The sequence below is a fragment of the Rhinatrema bivittatum genome, chromosome 7 (assembly GCF_901001135.1).
Source record: "Rhinatrema bivittatum chromosome 7, aRhiBiv1.1, whole genome shotgun sequence".
Classification (NCBI taxonomy): Eukaryota; Metazoa; Chordata; class Amphibia; order Gymnophiona; family Rhinatrematidae; genus Rhinatrema; species Rhinatrema bivittatum.
Genome location: NC_042621.1, coordinates 90,604,376 through 90,622,387, shown reverse-complemented (window position 1 = coordinate 90,622,387; position 18,012 = coordinate 90,604,376). Strand labels below are relative to the sequence as shown.

The following is an 18,012-nucleotide window of genomic DNA, read 5'->3' as shown; positions in this document are numbered from 1 at the left end:
AACATCCCATCAGACCTCAGATTGGAACCCTGTCTCTTAACATTTAGAAAAAAATTCAAGACGTGGCTTTTCCGCCAAGCCTTCTCAGATCCCCCAGATACACATTAGTCTGTCCTTATTCTCTACCTGAACGATGGACCTATCCGCTGACTGAACGAAGGACTCTGATACTTCAAAGCACATGATGATTTAATCTGTTTTTTTTTTCTCTCTCTACTGTATTGGATTATATTCTTACCGCCGCTTTAACCTCTCTTTCCAGCTGATTAAGCTTCCAAGTTCTTACCCCTTGTTTGAATGTAACTTTTGGTCTCTTCCACTTCATTTGCTTATTTATTCTAGTTGTCACTCCAGTTACTACCCTGTTTGATGTAAACCGATCCGATATAGTTTTTAACTATGAAGGTCGGTATAGAAAAGTGTTAAATAAATAAATAAAAATAAATAAAAGTTTTCCTTATTTTACGTGGTAGGGGATCTGGCGTGCGCTTGTGTGCATAAAGACTTATGTGCAGACTTCTTGGGACAGACCCAGCCCATCCATATCCTGCCCATGCCCCACCCAGATCACGCCCACATCCTGCCCCTTTTGTGAAATATTTTCTTTGTGCACCTACTGGGAGATACACGCATACTCGCGAGGTTTTTATAATCTGCGCGGCGCGCCCCAGACTGAGTCGCATGTGTATCTCCCGGCTTTGGTGCACGTAGGGCTTTTAAAATCGACCAGATAATTTGATACACTTCTGAGTTGATCACTTTGAGTTTATCGTGCTGAAAAAAAGCTCATTTACCATGACTCTATGGGATATGTGGTGATTCATTTCTATTTCAAAGGCTTTCCACTTGGTATTCCAAGGAAGACTGTGGCTTGGGAATGTTAATTAAGGAAGAAATTAAATGAAAATGATTTGAGCATTTGTTGCATGTCCCACGGGTCTACAGCCATATCTGCATGTAGACCATGGATGACAGATGAAAGTAAGGGCATTCTTGTCTGGTGGTGAAACGGTATTAAGTACACTTGCTATTTATGAGAGTTCTGTGTCCACTGTTAGCAGAGTAAGTCTAGTCATGTAGAAGCCAATTTCCTCCTCCATTTTTTTTTATAAGTATTTCCACTAGTAGGTTATATTTTTCAGATTAATATCAAGCACCACTCTAAATATTACCAATAGTTTGAACCAATGGAATGAAATTAGCAACTGTAATTTTCAATTAATGGGAGCTTGTGTTTTGATAAAATAAGCTATTATTTCCATGGATCAAAGATTATAACCATAAATACAAGTTTCATAGAAATAACAATACTATATTTTATAAAATACTAATACCTGGAAATTACTCAATCCATTTGACTTTGACAATTCTCTTTAATTAGATTGTTAAGAAGAATTAAATTACATTTGTTATATTTTCTCCTCGTACAATCTCATCTTTTTCTCCTATATAATATATCAGCAGACAAACTGGAAATACCTAGAAAACAGAAGTGAAAAAATAAAAAGATCAGCTTTAGAAGAGGCACTTAAAAAGTGAATCTTTTTTCCTATCATGCAGAAGAAGCAATAACATTTTTTAAATTAAAATAATCAACAAATACCTGAGAGCTTTGATATTTTTGACTAGCATCTAAAAATAGTATGACACACGGGGGTAGATCTTAAAAAAATACGCGATCTCGTACTTTTGTTCGCGCACCAGGCGCAAACAAAAGTACGCTGGATTTTATAAGATACGCGCGTATCTTATAAAATCCGGGGTCGGCGCGCGCAAGGGGGTGCACATTTGTGCAACCTGCGCGCGCCGAGCCCAGCGCACGCTGCCTGTTCCCTCCAAGGCCGCTCCGATTTCGGAGCGGCCTCGGAGGGAACTTTCCTTCGCCCTCCCCCCACCTTCCCCTCCCTTCCCCAACCTAACCCACCCCCCCGGCCCTATCTAAACCCCCCCCTACCTTTGTCAGCAAAGTTACGCCTGCTGAAAGCGCGCCGGCCGGCAGCCCCGTTCCGTATTCTGGTCCCGGGGGCTGGTCCGGAGGCCTTAACCACGCCCCCGGGCCCGCCCCCGAAACGACGCGGCGTTTTGGGAACGCCCCCACACGCCCCCTCCCCTTTTCCAAAGCCCTGGGATTTACGCGCGTCGGCGGCCTATGCAAAATAGGCGTGCCGGCGCACGAGGGCCCTGTGCGCGTAAATCCGGAAGGATTTACGCGCGCAGGCCTTTTAAAATCCGCCCCACAGATTTCATTTTAGGAAGAATTTTGAAAGAATATCCTTGCACGATGTGTATGCAAATTCCTAAAATTTAGTCAAAGGGGAAAAGTTTGGGTGGGGTTTATGAAAATGAGGGACATTGCTTGCCATAGTGTAATGCATGTTATCGCACATTTTAACACCGGAAATAACTACACCTTTTTTCCTGGCGTTAAGCTGTGCGATATGCCCAAAATGGCATATCATGAATCCTGTTTCAGGGAGTGTGAGAGATAGAGAGCCTCTGGAGTGGCACACTTATTAACTATTAACACTTATTAACTCTGCTCTCCTTATGGTTTTTTGTACCCCTTACCCTTCCCCTGTTACTTGTAATTTCCGTTGCTTTTGTTCCATGTAAACCGAGGTGATGTTTCGACTGACATCGGTATAGAAGACTTTTAAATAAATAAATAAATAAATATACATCTATAGGAGGGTCATCTAGTGACTCAAAGTGGGGTTTTGGTGGTGGTCTAGGGTTTGGGGCAGTTTTACATGCACAGTCAGATGTACAAACAGCACAGTATACATCAATGAAGATTTGATGTGATTTGGAATGAGGAAAGATACACAAAGATGAGATTTCTACAATGCTTGCCCTAGCTTGATAGTACCCAAGTAGAGAGTGCATCAAGCTAGGGAACTTTCTTTTTAGTGACCCTTAGAATGAGTATAGCTTATTGTCATCTCAGTGAACTGTAACCCTTTCTCTGTCTAATTAGAGTATTTGAATAATTTCGATGTGTATGCCTCTTCTTAATACTTTTTGTATAGCTAAGTGACCTGTCTACCTTACTTCCTTTGGAGTGTCTCTACACTGGGTGGCTTACATTGACTCTATATTTGTTTCCTTAGTTAAAGCTTCTTCTCTGAGTATTCTGACCTGTTTGGAATCTGGTCCAGCACTACTTCAGGCAAGTCCAGTGAAGAAAACCTGGACCAGACTATAAATATTTGTGTGGACTGGAGTCAATAAAATGTAACTTTTCAGAATTATTTCACTCACATTTTAATATCACATTTAATGATGCCACATGACATCCCTGTCCTTCTGGAAGTCTATTTACCCCAGTTCTTATAGCCAAAAGCTCTCCTTTCTTCCAATTTTTCTTATAAATTTTCTGTTCACTTGTAATTCACTTAAAATGTTGAATCTGTATCTCTGATTATATGTCCTCCCTACTTCTGTTCATCTTTTACATGCATTTTGTGATTTTCCAGGGTTTTCATACCTCAGTGTTAGTTGTTTATAGCCCCAAAAACTTAGATTTGGTTGGTTTGATACAGCTTCTTGAGACCCACTTTGGTGACCTAAGCATCCATTTTATCTTATTTCCTTTTAATTTTATTGCTTTTATGCAAATTTCTATCAGGGTATGTGAAATTTTATTGGGGTTTCCAAAACTTACATGGCCCTTCCTTAGCTATTCCTCAGCTAGGATTGGAGGTTATTTAAATTTTTAAATTCATCATTTTTTCAATTTTTTAAAACTTTTGTTTAATTTCATTTAGAGCCATGAAACCGGAAGCAATCTCTCTTCCACATTAGTACCTGTTCGGGCCTGCATCCCCTTCAGCTAGGCCCTCCAAGCCATTGCCTGACATTTTAAATTAAAATCATAGTGGTGCTAGCAAACTACTTCTGCTACAGTGACCAGGAAAGTAGTGGCATTAGCACTGACTGTTTCAGCTGATCTATTATCTGTAAGCCTTGCTGGGACTGTGGAAGGAAACATAAGCACTCCAGTGGTCTGGCTCCTGCACAACATAGCTTCTTCCTAAACACAATGCTACTTCTCCTCTGCTCTTCCAAATTGTTAGAATAATATGGAAATTCTTTCTGAATGTCTCTGTGGGTCCCCTTTAGTCTGCTGGCCTCCAGACCACCCTGCCTCATGGAGCATGTGGGTAAATTTAATTATTTTTTTTAAATCTGGGGTTAAGAACATAAGAACATAAAAAAATGCCATACTGGGTCAGACCAAGGGTCCATCAAGCCCAGCATCCTGTTTCCAACAGTGGCCAATCCAGGCCATAAGAACCTGGCAAGTACCCAAAAATTAAGTCTATTCCATGTTACCATTGCTAATGGCAGAGGCTATTCTCTAAGTGAACTTAATAGCAGGTAATGGACTTCTCCTCCAAGAACTTATCCAATCCTTTTTTAAACACAGCTATACTAACTACACTAACCACGTCCTCTGGCAACAAATTCCAGAGTTTAATTGTGCATTGAGTAAAAAAGAACTTTCTCTGATTAGTTTTACATGTGCCCCATGCTAACTTCATAGAGTGCCCCATAGTCTTTCTACTATCCAAAAGAGTAAATAACCGATTTCTATCCTTGCTACATTCCCCCCTGCTAAAACATCATGTTGTTCTCAACATGTACACTTCTTTTGTGCTCTATCCACATTACATTTTTGAAACAAAATGTTCTTATTACAATAAGATTATATAAATATTCAGCATTCCTTTAATAGTGAAGTAGAGTAATTGTTCGACAAAGAGAAGCTAGAGCTCCTTGTTGAGATTGACTTCTGATGAGCCAGTCGTCTAAATAGGGAAAGACATGGACACTTTCCTTTTGCAAGTGTGCTGCTATCAGTACCAGACATTTGGTGAATACTCTAGGGTCAGAGGCAAGTCCAAATGGCAGTACTCTGTATTGGAAATGTTGATGACCCACCATGAAGCGCAGATACTTGCGATGAGGAGGGAATATTGGAATGTAAGCGTCTTGAACATCCAGAGAACAAAGGCAATCTCCTGTTTGAAGAAGTGGAAGCATGGTGCCTAGAGAAACTATCTTGAACTTTTCTTTCTTCAGAAATGTGTTGAGATTTCTGAGGTCTAGGATGGGACATAGGCCTCCGGTTTTCTTTGGAATGAGGAAATAGCGGGAACAGAATCCTCTGCCCTGCTGAGTCCGGGGCACCGGCTGTACAGCCCTGGCTCTCAGAAGAGTGGATAATTCTACTTGCAATTGGATTTTGTGATTTTCTGTTAGCGAAAGAGGTCTCGGAGGAGAATCTCTTGGAATTGAGAGGAAACTGAGTTTGTAACCTCGAGATATTATTGCAAGTACCCATTGGTCTGTTGTTATTTGTAACCAATGGTTGTAGAAGAAGGATACTCAGCCTCCTACTGGAAGATGTGGATGAGGATTGAAGAGATGGCTTTGGTTTCTGGGAACGGCCTCAAAAGCCAGCAGCCGGTCCCGTCTGTGGTGGAGGTTGAGGCCTAGCCGCCCTAGGTTGTCTGGGCTGAGCTCTTTGGTGAGGCCTAGTAGATCTGCCCCTTGATGTTGGAGGGTAATATCGCCTCTGTTGATAGAAGGGCCTTCTAGGTTCTTTTCTTTGAGGCTGACGAGATGACTGTGTAGTTGGATCCTGCGGAATCGATGAAAGTTGTCACAGGGTTTCTGTGTGCTCTTTTAATTGAGCAACCGCATCTTGAACCTTGGAACCATAAAGGTTATCACCAAGACATGGGAGATCAACTAATCTTTCCTGGACTTCAGGCCTGAGGTCCGAGGCTTTAAGCCATGCCCAACGTCTTGCACTTATTCCAGATGCTGCCACTCTGGATGCTGTTTCAAATCCATCATAGGCAGCACGGACTTCGTGCTTGCCAGCCTCAAGTCCTTTGTGAATAATTGCTTAGGCTGCTTCTTGATGTTGCTGTGGCAACGAGGATATAAACTCTTGCATCTGTTTCCACAGATTTCTTTGATATTGAGTCATGTATAATTGGTAAGAAGATATCTTAGAATTTAACATGGCTCCTTGATAAACCTTTCTTCCCAGGGAATCCAAGAATCTGTGATCTTTTCCTGGGGGAGTTGAGAAATGTGGCATTATCCTCTTTGACTTCTTTTGTGCGGATTCTACCACCACCGATTAGTGTGGAAGCTGTGTCTTTTGGTAGCCAGGAGTAGACTGCACCAAATAAGTCGTCTCCATTCTTTTATTTACAGCAGGCACTGAGCATGGATTCTCCCAAAGTTGATGTTGTAAATTCAGAAGGTCGTCATGGACAGGTATGGCTATTACCTGCTTTGGAGGATCCACAAATTGGCAGACACCATACCCTTCACTAAGGTGAAGGGTATGGTGTCTGCCATATCCTGGATGAAATTTGTGAAGGATAAATCCTCTGGTGGAGATTTCTTCCTTGGATCTGGAGGTGAAGGATCTGACATAAAACCTTCAGAGGAAGTGTCTGTATGCTCATCATCCCAAGTATCGTATGGATCTTGTTGATGGGGAGATATTGGAGATGATCTAGGTGGACGAGGAAGCCCTGAAGGACCTGGTTGCGGGTCATCGAGGGGTAGCCCTGCAGGTTGTTCTTTCAGGGGCTTGGGAGGAAGAGCTCCGACTACCTCGTCAAATCTCTTCATTATGAGTTCATATAATGCTCGTTCTGGATGCCCTGGATCCCCAGGTGTCATCGGTATTGATGGTATCGGGTCCGGTATCGAAGATGGCGTCAGTGGCATCGATGGGCGTGCTGGTATTACCTTAGGCTGTGGTGCTGGCAACGGTGTAGGCACCGGCATCGACGGAATCGTCCGCATCAGTGTAGGTACCGGCCTCGATGGAGTAGTCGGCATCGGTGTAGTCACCGGTTTCGGTGGAATCACCGGCATCGGTAGTGGTACTAGTATCGGTTCTGGAACCGGCATCGGTGAAAACAGCATCGGCGCGGGTGCCGGAATGGGCATCTGCTCCTTTAGGGCCTGGAGCACCGCTTGCTGGATAAAATCCGACAATTCCTGGGGAACAGCTGGTGCAGGCAGAGCAGCTGAACGCGGTGGCAGTGGAGGCGTCGATATTCCTTCCACAGATCCCTGTAGAGGTATGACCACTGGTGTTTCTAATTACACAATGTTGGGTTCCATATTAGGTGCTACAACCCAAGAAAGAGATCTAGGTGTCATAGTGGATAACACATTGAAATCGTCAGTGCAGTGTGCTGCGGCAGTCAAAAAAGCAAACAGAATGTTGGGAATTATTAGAAAAGGAATGATGAATAAAACGGAAAATGTCATAATGCCTCTGTATCGCTCCATGGTGAGACCGCACCTTGAATACTGTGTACAATTCTGGTCGCCGCATCTCAAAAAAGATATAATTGCGATGGAGAAGGTACAGAGAAAGGCTACCAAAATGATAAGGGGAATGGAACAACTCCCCTATGAGGAAAGACTAAAGAGGTTAGGACTTTTCAGCTTGGAGAAGAGACGACTGAGGGGGGATATGATAGAGGTGTTTAAAATCATGAGAGGTCTAGAACGGGTAGATGTGAATCGGTTATTTACTCTTTCGGATAGTAGAAAGACTAGGGGGCACTCCATGAAGTTAGCATGGGGCACATTTAAAACTAATCTGAGAAAGTTCTTTTTTACTCAACGCACAATTAAACTCTGGAATTTGTTGCCAGAGAATGTGGTTCGTGCAGTTAGTATAGCTGTGTTTAAAAAAGGATTGGATAAGTTCTTGGAGGAGAAGTCCATTACCTGCTATTAAGTTCACTTAGAGAATAGCCACTGCCATTAGCAATGGTTACATGGAATAGACTTAGTTTTTGGGTACTTGCCAGGTTCTTATGGCCTGGATTGGCCACTGTTGGAAACAGGATGCTGGGCTTAATGGACCCTTGGTCTGACCCAGTATGGCATTTTCTTATGTTCTTATGTTCTTCATGTGAAGACCCCGGCTTCGAGGCCAGTGGTGTTTCCTGAAGTTTTGGCCGCTTAGCGATCAGTGCCTCCGGGGAAAGAAGCTCCATCGGGGTCGATGTGTGTCGATGTCTATGATGGTGTTTCGGTCGGTGTTCAACTACTGACCTCATTGACGCTATCGATGTCGTTGCCGATGGATGGTCTCCCGACCCCTCCGGATGGCGTTTTTTCAATATTATTCTTTTTGAGTCTCCGGCCGGAGACGATTTTGTCGATGTTGAGGGAGAAGGCAAAAGCTGCAGATGGAATAGATGCTCCATATTTTCTTGACGAAGTTTTCTGCCCTTCGGAGTCATCTCTGCACATTTAGAGCAGGTTGTGACATCATGTTTGTCCCCCAAACAAAGAACACACTCGAGGTGTGGATCTGTAATGGACATTGTCCGAATACAGTTAGGACATTTCTTAAATCCTGAAGCCATTTTCAATCGACAGCCATCGATGAAATGAGGGAAAATTGTGAGAGAAAAAGTTTTTACTGAATGAGTAAAAACGAGACCGCGATTACTCACCAGCCAGTGGAAATCGGAGAGATCCCTTGTGGGAGAAAATGAATGAGAAATAATTGACTTTTTAGTCAGCAAATACTGAGAAAATATTCTCAAGGCTCCTGCTCCGCGATGCCTACAGCAGCACGGAAAAATGAAGACTGAAGAGAGACCCCTGTGGCAGAGAATATCATGGCATGCTGGGCATGCTCAGTGGCCTCACAGGGTCAGTCAAAAGTTTCTAGAAACTTTGACAGAAAGTTTTCCCACATTAGGGCTCCATCAATGATGTCACCCATATGTGAGGACTAGCATCCTGCTTGTCCTGGGGTAATAGCCTATTTATCACAATGTATGCTATTGTATTTCCTACCTGCAACCATTGGGGGGGAGAGAGAGAGAGAGAGAGAGACTGACTAGCTATAAGGCCCTTCTAGTTGTTAGCTAATTATATCTTTATAGGAGGCCCACCTAGTAACTCGAAGTGAGGTTTAGGTAGTAGTGTAGGGGTTAGGAGCCACTTTGACATGCAGAGTGAGACATACAAACAGTACAGTACACTCTTGTGAAGATATGATGTCCATCGGAGTGAGGAAACTCACACAATGATGAGATTTGTGCATCATCATTGAGAGCACGGATCCTGCTAATTTAAAGGACCACACGCTGCAGGTTTCTCTCTCTGCTGGCTGCTCTCCCTGCCTGCGCTAGCGGCACTGACCTGCCGGGGTCCAGGGCTCGGATCGAGCACACGTGGGTCACCTGTTTGCTTCCCCCCCCCCCCCGATCGGGACCGCACCTCCCCCGCTTCGATGCTGCTAAACCCGCCCTCAAGCAACGTCATTGAGAGCATGGATCCTGCTAATTTAAAGGACCACATGCTGCAGGTGTCACGCGACGCAGGGGCCTGCCCCTTTCTGCGCCCCTTTCTGCAGCCCTGAAGTGCCCCCTTTTCTCTTATCTACCCCCTCACCCCTGCTCCCCTTCCCTGCAAGCTATCTGCGCCGCCAGTGAAACCTGGCCTGCTGAACATACTGTAATGCTTTTCCTACTTGGTACATGCTAACCAATACTACTAGAGGCAAAATCTCCCCGCTCACCCCCTGAGATAGCCTACATCTAACTATTTATTTATTTATTTATTTATTTAACATTTTTTTTATATACAGGGGTTCTAGTAACAATGTTACTAATCACTTCGGTTTACATAAAACATTTAAATGACTTAACATGAGTCTTACAGCGATTACAGTAATTACCCCTCCTGCCCCCCCCCCCCCCCCCCCCCCCCGGGCCCTTCCTCTACCAGGCTCCATTACTTCTTCCCCCTCCTTTTCCCGCTACTACCGTCATCCCCTGCAAGGATTTCTTCTCCTGTCCACTTACCCCCAGAAGCAACTCTCCTCTTATCTCATTCTACCTTTGCGCCAGCCCGCTAGGAACAGCCCTCAACCCTCCACCCTACCCCCTGAGCCACCCCCCAGCCCGTCCCCCCCCCCCCCATGTGGAACCGTAACCTCCCTACAGCCCTACAGCATAACTTCCATTGTTTGCCTACCGTCACTTCCTCCTAACATGACAGCATACAACATCCCCCGCATCCACTTCCCCACCCTCCGCTATACCACCCCCTCTATATCCCACCCCCCTGCACATTGCAAATCCCTCATTCCCATCATGATCTCCCCCCTAACTCAGCTCCTCAGCCTTACCACCCTATCTATCATACTCTGTAATGCCCAATCCCTAACTAAAAAAGCCACTGTCCTCAATGACCTCCTCCTAGACTGCAAGCCAGAAATCTGCGCCATTACTGAATCCTGGCCTAAACATTCAGACACTGTTCTCCTAAATCAGCTCCCCACACAAACCTATGATATCTTCTCTATCCCAAGACCCAAAAAAAGAGGTGGTGGCCTCCTCCTAGCGGCCAAGAAGCACCTCAAACTCAGACTCCTCAACATTATATCACCACCCAGACTTGAAATTGGCCTATTTAAAACCCAAGAACTCCAAATATGCCTCATCTACTCCACACCAGGCCTCCTCGAACAAAACCCCTTCCCCCTCATTGAATTTATCACTGACAACATCAATTCTGACACCCCTGCAATCATATTAGGAGATTTTAACCTCCACGTAGATTCTAGCCCACCCTTCTCCTCCTGTAACTCAATAATGAATTCCCTCAGCGCCCTCGGCTTTAGACAGCTCATAACATCTCCCACACACAAAGCAGGACACACACTAGACCTTATTTTTGTCAATTCCAGCATACACTGTCACAAACCTCCCTACTGCACCCCTGTCCCCTGGTCAGACCATTCACTTGTCGAAATTCTCCTATCAATAAAGACTCCATCTACATACAACCCCACACACAGTAATACCATACAATTCAGAAAACCCTGTCCCAAAGAAGACTTAATCTCCTCCCTCTCCAATACCTTCAACAAACTAGACCTCACCAGTCCCGATGCTGCACTCTCATCCTGGAACAATCTTACCAATAACATCGCGAACGAGCTATGTCCTCTTATCAATAGAGTAGTTTGCCACTCCCATGATACCAAGAAACCATAGTACACCCCAGAATTAAAAAAACTTAAACTCAACCTCAGAATAAAAGAGAGAAGCTGGCGCAAAGACCCCATCCCCAAACAATCAGCCATATACAAATCTGCCCTCCACACCTACAAAAATTCCACCCTTAAGACCAAACGTGATTATTACACTACCAAAATTCATGACTACCAGTATAACACAAAGCCCTATTCTCGTTGGTAACAGAACTCACAAAGACAGCCGCCCCCCCCCCCAACTCCGACAAGGAATCCAAAAGAAAGTGCGAACTTGCCCAATTCTTTATCAACAAAATAGGAAACCTAATGCTCTGCTTCCCCACAACCGCCCCCCTCACAAATCCCCCCAAAAACCACAATGCCAATCCCAAAACACTTGACCTTACCTCATCAAGGCAAATTGAATCCATCCTAAAAAAAATTAAACCCGCTACCCACCCCTCTGACACTATCCCCACCAAATCCCTCTTATCCATCCCTAACACCATTTCCAAACACCTAGCTGAAATAATTAATTGCTCCCTCTCTACTGGAAAAGTCCCAGACTCATTGAAACAGGCCGTCATCAAACCCCTCCTCAAAAAACCCACCTTAGACCCCTCTGATCCAGCCAATTATCGACCCATCTCTAACCTTCCCCTCCTAGCCAAAGTCAAGGAAAAGGTAGTTAACACACAATTATCCGACTATTTAGAAACCCATAACTTATTATACCCATCCCAATTCGGATTCCGCAAGTTTTTCAACACTAAAACCCTCTTAATCTCCCTTTCTGACACCCTCCTGAAAGGCCTTGACCAGGGCCATTCCTACATCCTCGCCCTACTATATATCTCGTCTGCCTTCGACACCATAAGCCACAATATCCTCATGAATCGTCTAACAGAAATTGGCATTACAGGCTCGGCTCATCTCTGGTTTAAATCCTACCTCGATAACAGAGACTACATAGTCAAAATTGGTAACGTGGTATCCACCCCCATCCAATTAACGCAAGGTGTCCCCCAAGGATCCGCCCTTTCATCCACTCTTTTCAACATATACCTTATACCCCTCTGCCAACTCCTCTCCTACCTTAACCTCAAACATTTTATTTATGCAGATGATGTCCAGATCCTCATCCCTATACAAGAATCCTTATCCAAATCACTCAAAATCTGGGAAAACTGCCTCTCATCCATAAACACCCTCCTCACCAATCTACACCTGGCCTTAAACATGTCAAAAACTGAGTTACTAATTGTCTCTTCAAAACATAACATAATGCCACTCCTCCTATGCAATGATCCCCTCCCCCCCTCAATCTCTTTCCCTCTCAGTGTACGGGATCTTGGAGCCACCATCAACCAACAACTTAATTTGAAAAAACACATCAATGCCACCATAAAAGACGGCTTATTTTTAAACTACAGGTCCTTAAAAAACTCAAACCCCTTCTTCATCTCCACGATTTCCGCACTGTCCTCCAAGCAATTATTCTCACCAAACTGGACTATTGCAACTCCCTCCTCCTTGGCCTCCCCTTCACCACTATCAAACCCCTACAGATGCTACAAAATGCAGCAGCCAGAATTCTCACCAAAACCCGTAAATCCAACCATATTACCCCTGTTCTCAAAAAACTCCATTGGCTCCCCATCTCCTCCCGCATTACCTACAAAATCCTCACTGTCATACATAAATCCCTACACACCCACAACATCCACTGGCTTGAAAACTCTCTTCGCTTTCTCTCTTCTGACCGCCCCACTAGATCTGCCTACAAAGGTTGTCTATATACACCCCCCCCCAAGACCACACACCTCATTTCTATGAAACAACGAGCCCTATCCACCGCAGGCCCTGCCCACTGGAACTCCATGCCACCTGACCTCTGCTTAGAGCCAAGTACTCAAAAATTCAAGAAAAAACTTAAGACATGGCTCTTCAAACAGGCATACCCAGAATAGAATTCTTCTCCCCCTCCCCCTGGTACCCCCCCCCCCCTTTTGTGCCACATTGATTCATAGTGTATTAGGCTGATCCTTTCTACTCCTTTCTATCCACATTGTCCCTTCCTCCTCGTATTAGCAATACCTTGTATTATTTTATTACCTTGTATTATTTTTCTCCTCTTACATGCAATACCTTTGTATTATATTATTACCCTGTATTATATTTCTATTTGATGTATCATATTTTTAACTTGTATCATATTTCTATATGTTAAAACATTCTTACTCCTTCCATCCACTTTGTCTCCTCCTCCTCATATATGCATTACCTTATACTATATCATTACCATTGTATTATATTTCAATATGTATTTCTAAAAAAGTAAGTATCTCTTTTAAAAATGTAAACTGTTGTGATGGCATGTCTGAACGACGGTATAGAAAAATTGATAAATAAATAAATGTTCTCTCAACCTAGCTTGATGTTACCCAGGTAGAGAGTCCATCAAAAACAGCATTTGCGAAAACATCGCAATTTTGTGTTATGGACATATATCGCACAGCTTAATGCCAATGAAAAAGGTGTAATTATTTTTGGCATTAAAACTGTGTGATATGGCTTCACATTTTTGAAGCCAACCCACTTTTCCAAAAATCCCGCCCCCGACTCCTCCCCTTTTAAAAATTAGAATCGCACCATGCATTATGGAAAATTGTAAGCCCTAGATTGTAAGCCCTTTGGGGATAGGGAAATACCTATAGTATCTGAATGTAATCTGCTTTGAAGTGTTGAAAAGCAGAATAAAAATAAAATAATCATGTATCTTCTGCATTTCAGCAACTGCAATGGCTACCAGTTGGAATTCGGGCTCGATTCCAATTATTGGTAACAATACATAAACTGTTATTTATGGAAGATGCTTGTGAATTGAAGAAAAAATTATCTTATATCCCACATAGGGCACTGGTTTCTTGAGTGAGCCATCCTTTGTATAGGTAAATTATTTTTGACCCATGTGCGGGCATTTTCCTTTATTGCATCCACAGCATAGAACAGTTTGCTGGTTCAGCTGAGAGAAGTGTAGGATTGAAAGGAGTTTAGAAGGGGAATTAAAACCTTTCTTTTCCAGGAGGCATATGGAATCAATGAGCTGTAATGTTATGTTTTATGATGAATGTATAATAGGATGGCTTTAAATTGTTTTATATTTTATTATGTATGTATTTATGTAATCTGCACTCGACAAATTCATAATTGGAAGATAGTGGAATATAAGTATTTTAAATACAATAAAGAAATGAATGGACGTGAACAGCATATTCTAGTTTGGATACAAAAGAGAGATGGGACAATATTTTGCAGGGTGAGAGGGAGCAGTGAGGTTTAGTCTTAGGAACAATGTCAGGAAATATGTTTTTCATGAAAGGTATGGTGGATGATGAGAATGCCCTCCTGAAGGAGATAGTGAAAACAAAAATGGTGATGTAATTAAAAAAGGCATTGGATAAACACAATAAACACAAAGGATCCTTAGTAGCAAGAGAATGAAAATGAAGCATGGGTGTAGAAACTTTTCTGTAAGGAGCTAGCTTGTATGGTGCAGCAATTATAACCCTTAACAAGAAGATGAATGGGTAATCTGCATGGAACAGCAGTTACAATTCTGATTATCTTGTTGGATAGATTGATGGATGGACCATTTGGTCTTTATCTGCCAATATTTACCATGATACTATGGAGGGATTCTCTGGTTAGAATCCAGCCTGCGTTGATGCACAGTGGCTGTCAAGTTCCTGGATGCGCAGTTACAAAAAGAAACTTCCTCATTTACTTACATAAGACACAAATTGCTTAAGGTTGGACATATGACAAAGTAGGCTAAAGAGCAAGGAAGCATACACCACACCAGTAAGAATATAACCAGTACTTGTTTACTTCTAAAACACTATTAGATTACATAAGTGAAGCATAGCTTGTGACTAATTAATAATCATTAACCACTGATTAAAATTGGTTTATTTCCCCTTTTTGTACTAATCAGTCTTTTGACGTAGTGCATCACTTTTGGGAAATACTAAGCATATCTGGGAAATGATATAAATAATCATGAAAGGGATAATATAGACATTTGATTGGTCCAATCTAACTATCCCTCTTTTGCATAAAGCAGAAGTCAAAAAAGTGTGAACTATTAATGTGTATGTAAGAGACTGCCTCCTGATTTGGTAGGGCACTCTTCTAGTATATACTGATAATAAGATAAGATGAAACACTTTAACCACAGAGAAATGGCTGCAGGGTTTAATTTTTTCAGTCTAATTCTGAGGCCAAATACTGGATATATAATAAAATATCCACAATGCTATGCTACTATGTAGAGGGGTGGTATGATCAAAACGTGTTGCAACGTATCAGGAATAGTTGCTGTGTAATGACTGAGGATGCAAAATATGGCGGGGATGACTGCAGATGAGATAAAAGCTGAGGAACTGGATGGGAATGGGGTTAAATCAAGTACTCCCACTGCAATCCCCTATGCTCCCCCTGTACTCCTCCTTCCTGTTCTGAGTTCAGGATGGACACACACACACACACACACACACACACACACCCACCCCCCCTTAGGGCTCTGCCTGTACTCCTACAGGCCTATCTTGGGGCTAATTCTCAGGAAAGAGGGAGATACTGAGAGGCTTCTATATCTTGGGGCTTCTCCGACATACAAACATGCACATATACAGTAGGGATGTGAATTGTTTTTGAACGATTAAAATTATCGTCAGATAATTTTAAAATCGTCCAAAATCGTTAGATACGCGATACAATACAAATGCCCCCGATTTATCGTCAGGGGCATTTGTATTGTATCGTTAAATAGGGCACGAGAAAACCGGCACACCAAAAAAACCCTAAAACCCACCCCGAACCTTTAAAACAAATCCCCCACCCTCCAGAACCCCCCCAAAATGTTTTAAATTACCTGGGGTCCAGTGGGGGGGTCCCGACGCGATCTCCTCCCGCTCTCTGGCCACCGCTGCGTTGAGAAATGGCGCCGGTGGCCCTTTGCCCTTATCATGTGACAGGGCAAAGGTAGCGCCGGCGCCATTTTGTTTCCTGGCTCCCGACATCACGCGTCGCCCATATGACATAGTGAGGGCAAAGGTAACCATTTTGAAGACTGGCAATACGGCCCGCGTGCAGGAGGTCGCTCCCAGACCCCCGCTGGACTTTTGGCAAGTCTTGTGGGGGTCAGGAGGCCCCCCCAAGCTGGCCAAAAGTCCCTGGGGTCCAGGGGCGATCTCCCGCACACGTGACGTCGGGAGCCAGGAAACAAAATGGCGCCGGTGCTACCTTTGCTCTGTCACATGATAAGGGCAAAGGGCCACCGGCGCCATTTCTCAACGCAGCGGTGGCCAGAGAGCGGGAGGAGATCGCGTCGGGACCCCCCCTACTGGACCCCAGGTAATTTAAAACATTTTGGGGGGGTTCTGGAGGGTGGGGGATTTGTTTTAAAGGTTCGGGGTGGGTTTTAGGGTTTTTTTGGTGTGCCGGTTTTCCCGCCCTCCCCCGATTTACGATTTTTAACGATTTTTAGAAAAAAAAGAACTAGACGATCAGATTTCCCTCCCCCCCAGCCAAAATCGATCGTTAAGATGATTGATTACACGATTCACACCTCTAATATACAGTGAGTCAGTATACCTGGATCCAGGGATTTGATGTAAGGTTATTTGAGCACTTGATATGCAAAAGGATAATACCACAGCAAGCAGTAGAGAGTTGATTGCAAGCAAATAATAATAACTACTAGAAAAATATTAAAAGATACATACAAAGATAGCAAATCTTACATTCCTAATGAAAGTTGAAATGGGCCCAAGGAATCTTTTTGCAGTCTCGGCTCCGGAAGTCTGACAAGTAACAGTGATGCTGAGATTCTTAAAGCTCTGCTTCCAAACACTTCTTGAAGCTGGAGTGAGTCTCTCTCCCTTCCATTGTTCTTATCACAGTTCAGCACATCTGCTTCTCAAACCGTGGTACTATTTTGTGTTGGCTTTCGTGCCCTAGTTCTCCTAGTTTCTTGTCTGACCTTGACTAACAGTCCTCATGGGTTCAGCACATAAGCATTTTTTAGTATAAACATCTGCATAGCTCTTAAAAGCAATAATAACCATAGTTCCCAGAAACATCTAGAGAGGACACTCTAATCATAACAGTATTTGCAGCAGGCGTCATAGATATCTTCCTTCCCTGTGAACTTTCTTTTACCTAACAGTTCTTTTACTAACTGAGATTGGCTAAGAGTGGCCAGCAATTAGATAAATCCCCATTATACCTCCCCATCAACCTCTTTCCTTTTTCTCTTCCAAACCAGTTTCTCTCCCCTTTCGTTTTACACAGCCAACCTCTTTCTCTCTCTTTCACTCGTACCGGATTATCCTTTCTTTTCCCCCACCAGCATCTCTCTTCCTGCTCTCTCTTTTTCCTCTCACCCAGGGGCGGATTGGACTATCAGGGCTTCACGCATGCCCCGGTGGGCCGGTCACCCCAATCACATGATAGGTGTTGGTCGCGGCGACCAACAGCAGCCATGTGACATTGAAGTGCTGCTTTTGTATTTTCCCCTGCGGCACCAACCCCGGTTTCATGGGCCTGTTCGCCGCACTTCTCCCATGCCTCCTCATCACCAAGGCTCCGCCGCCTCCATTCGCGCCTGTCCTGCTTGCGTTTTTGCCGGCGGGAGGCAGCCAGCACACTTCCTGCCGCTGCCTCACCACGGGCTAAATGCCTGTCTGCCAGCTCCCACAGCTTTCCTCTGCGGCAGGCTCCTTTCATTCTCAAGCTGCAGCAAAAATACATATAAAAACAGCTTCAAGGCTCACGTGGCCTAATTATTGAATATTATTTGATGTTTGCTGTTTTTGAAATATTTTATTGGTGTTATATACAAATTTTTGAAAATTTCCCTGAGTTAAATTACTGGATGTTCTATTCATCTGCAG

At 43.6% G+C, this 18,012-nt stretch overlaps 1 protein-coding gene across 3 annotated transcripts in view; it reads right to left on the bottom strand.

Annotated features, from left to right (window-relative positions):
* Positions 1-1,377: 1,377 nt before the first annotated feature.
* Positions 1,378-18,012, bottom strand: part of LOC115095247 — a 392,965-nt gene continuing 376,330 nt past the window's right edge. For 2 of the 3 annotated variants that reach the window (XM_029608666.1, XM_029608667.1), the window contains one exon: positions 1,378-1,479. In XM_029608666.1, the coding sequence (XP_029464526.1) occupies positions 1,396-1,479 (84 nt within the window). In that variant the 3' untranslated portion in view covers positions 1,378-1,395. The remainder of the gene's footprint in view (positions 1,480-18,012) is intronic. The other variant, XR_003857731.1, reaches the window with a different exon arrangement.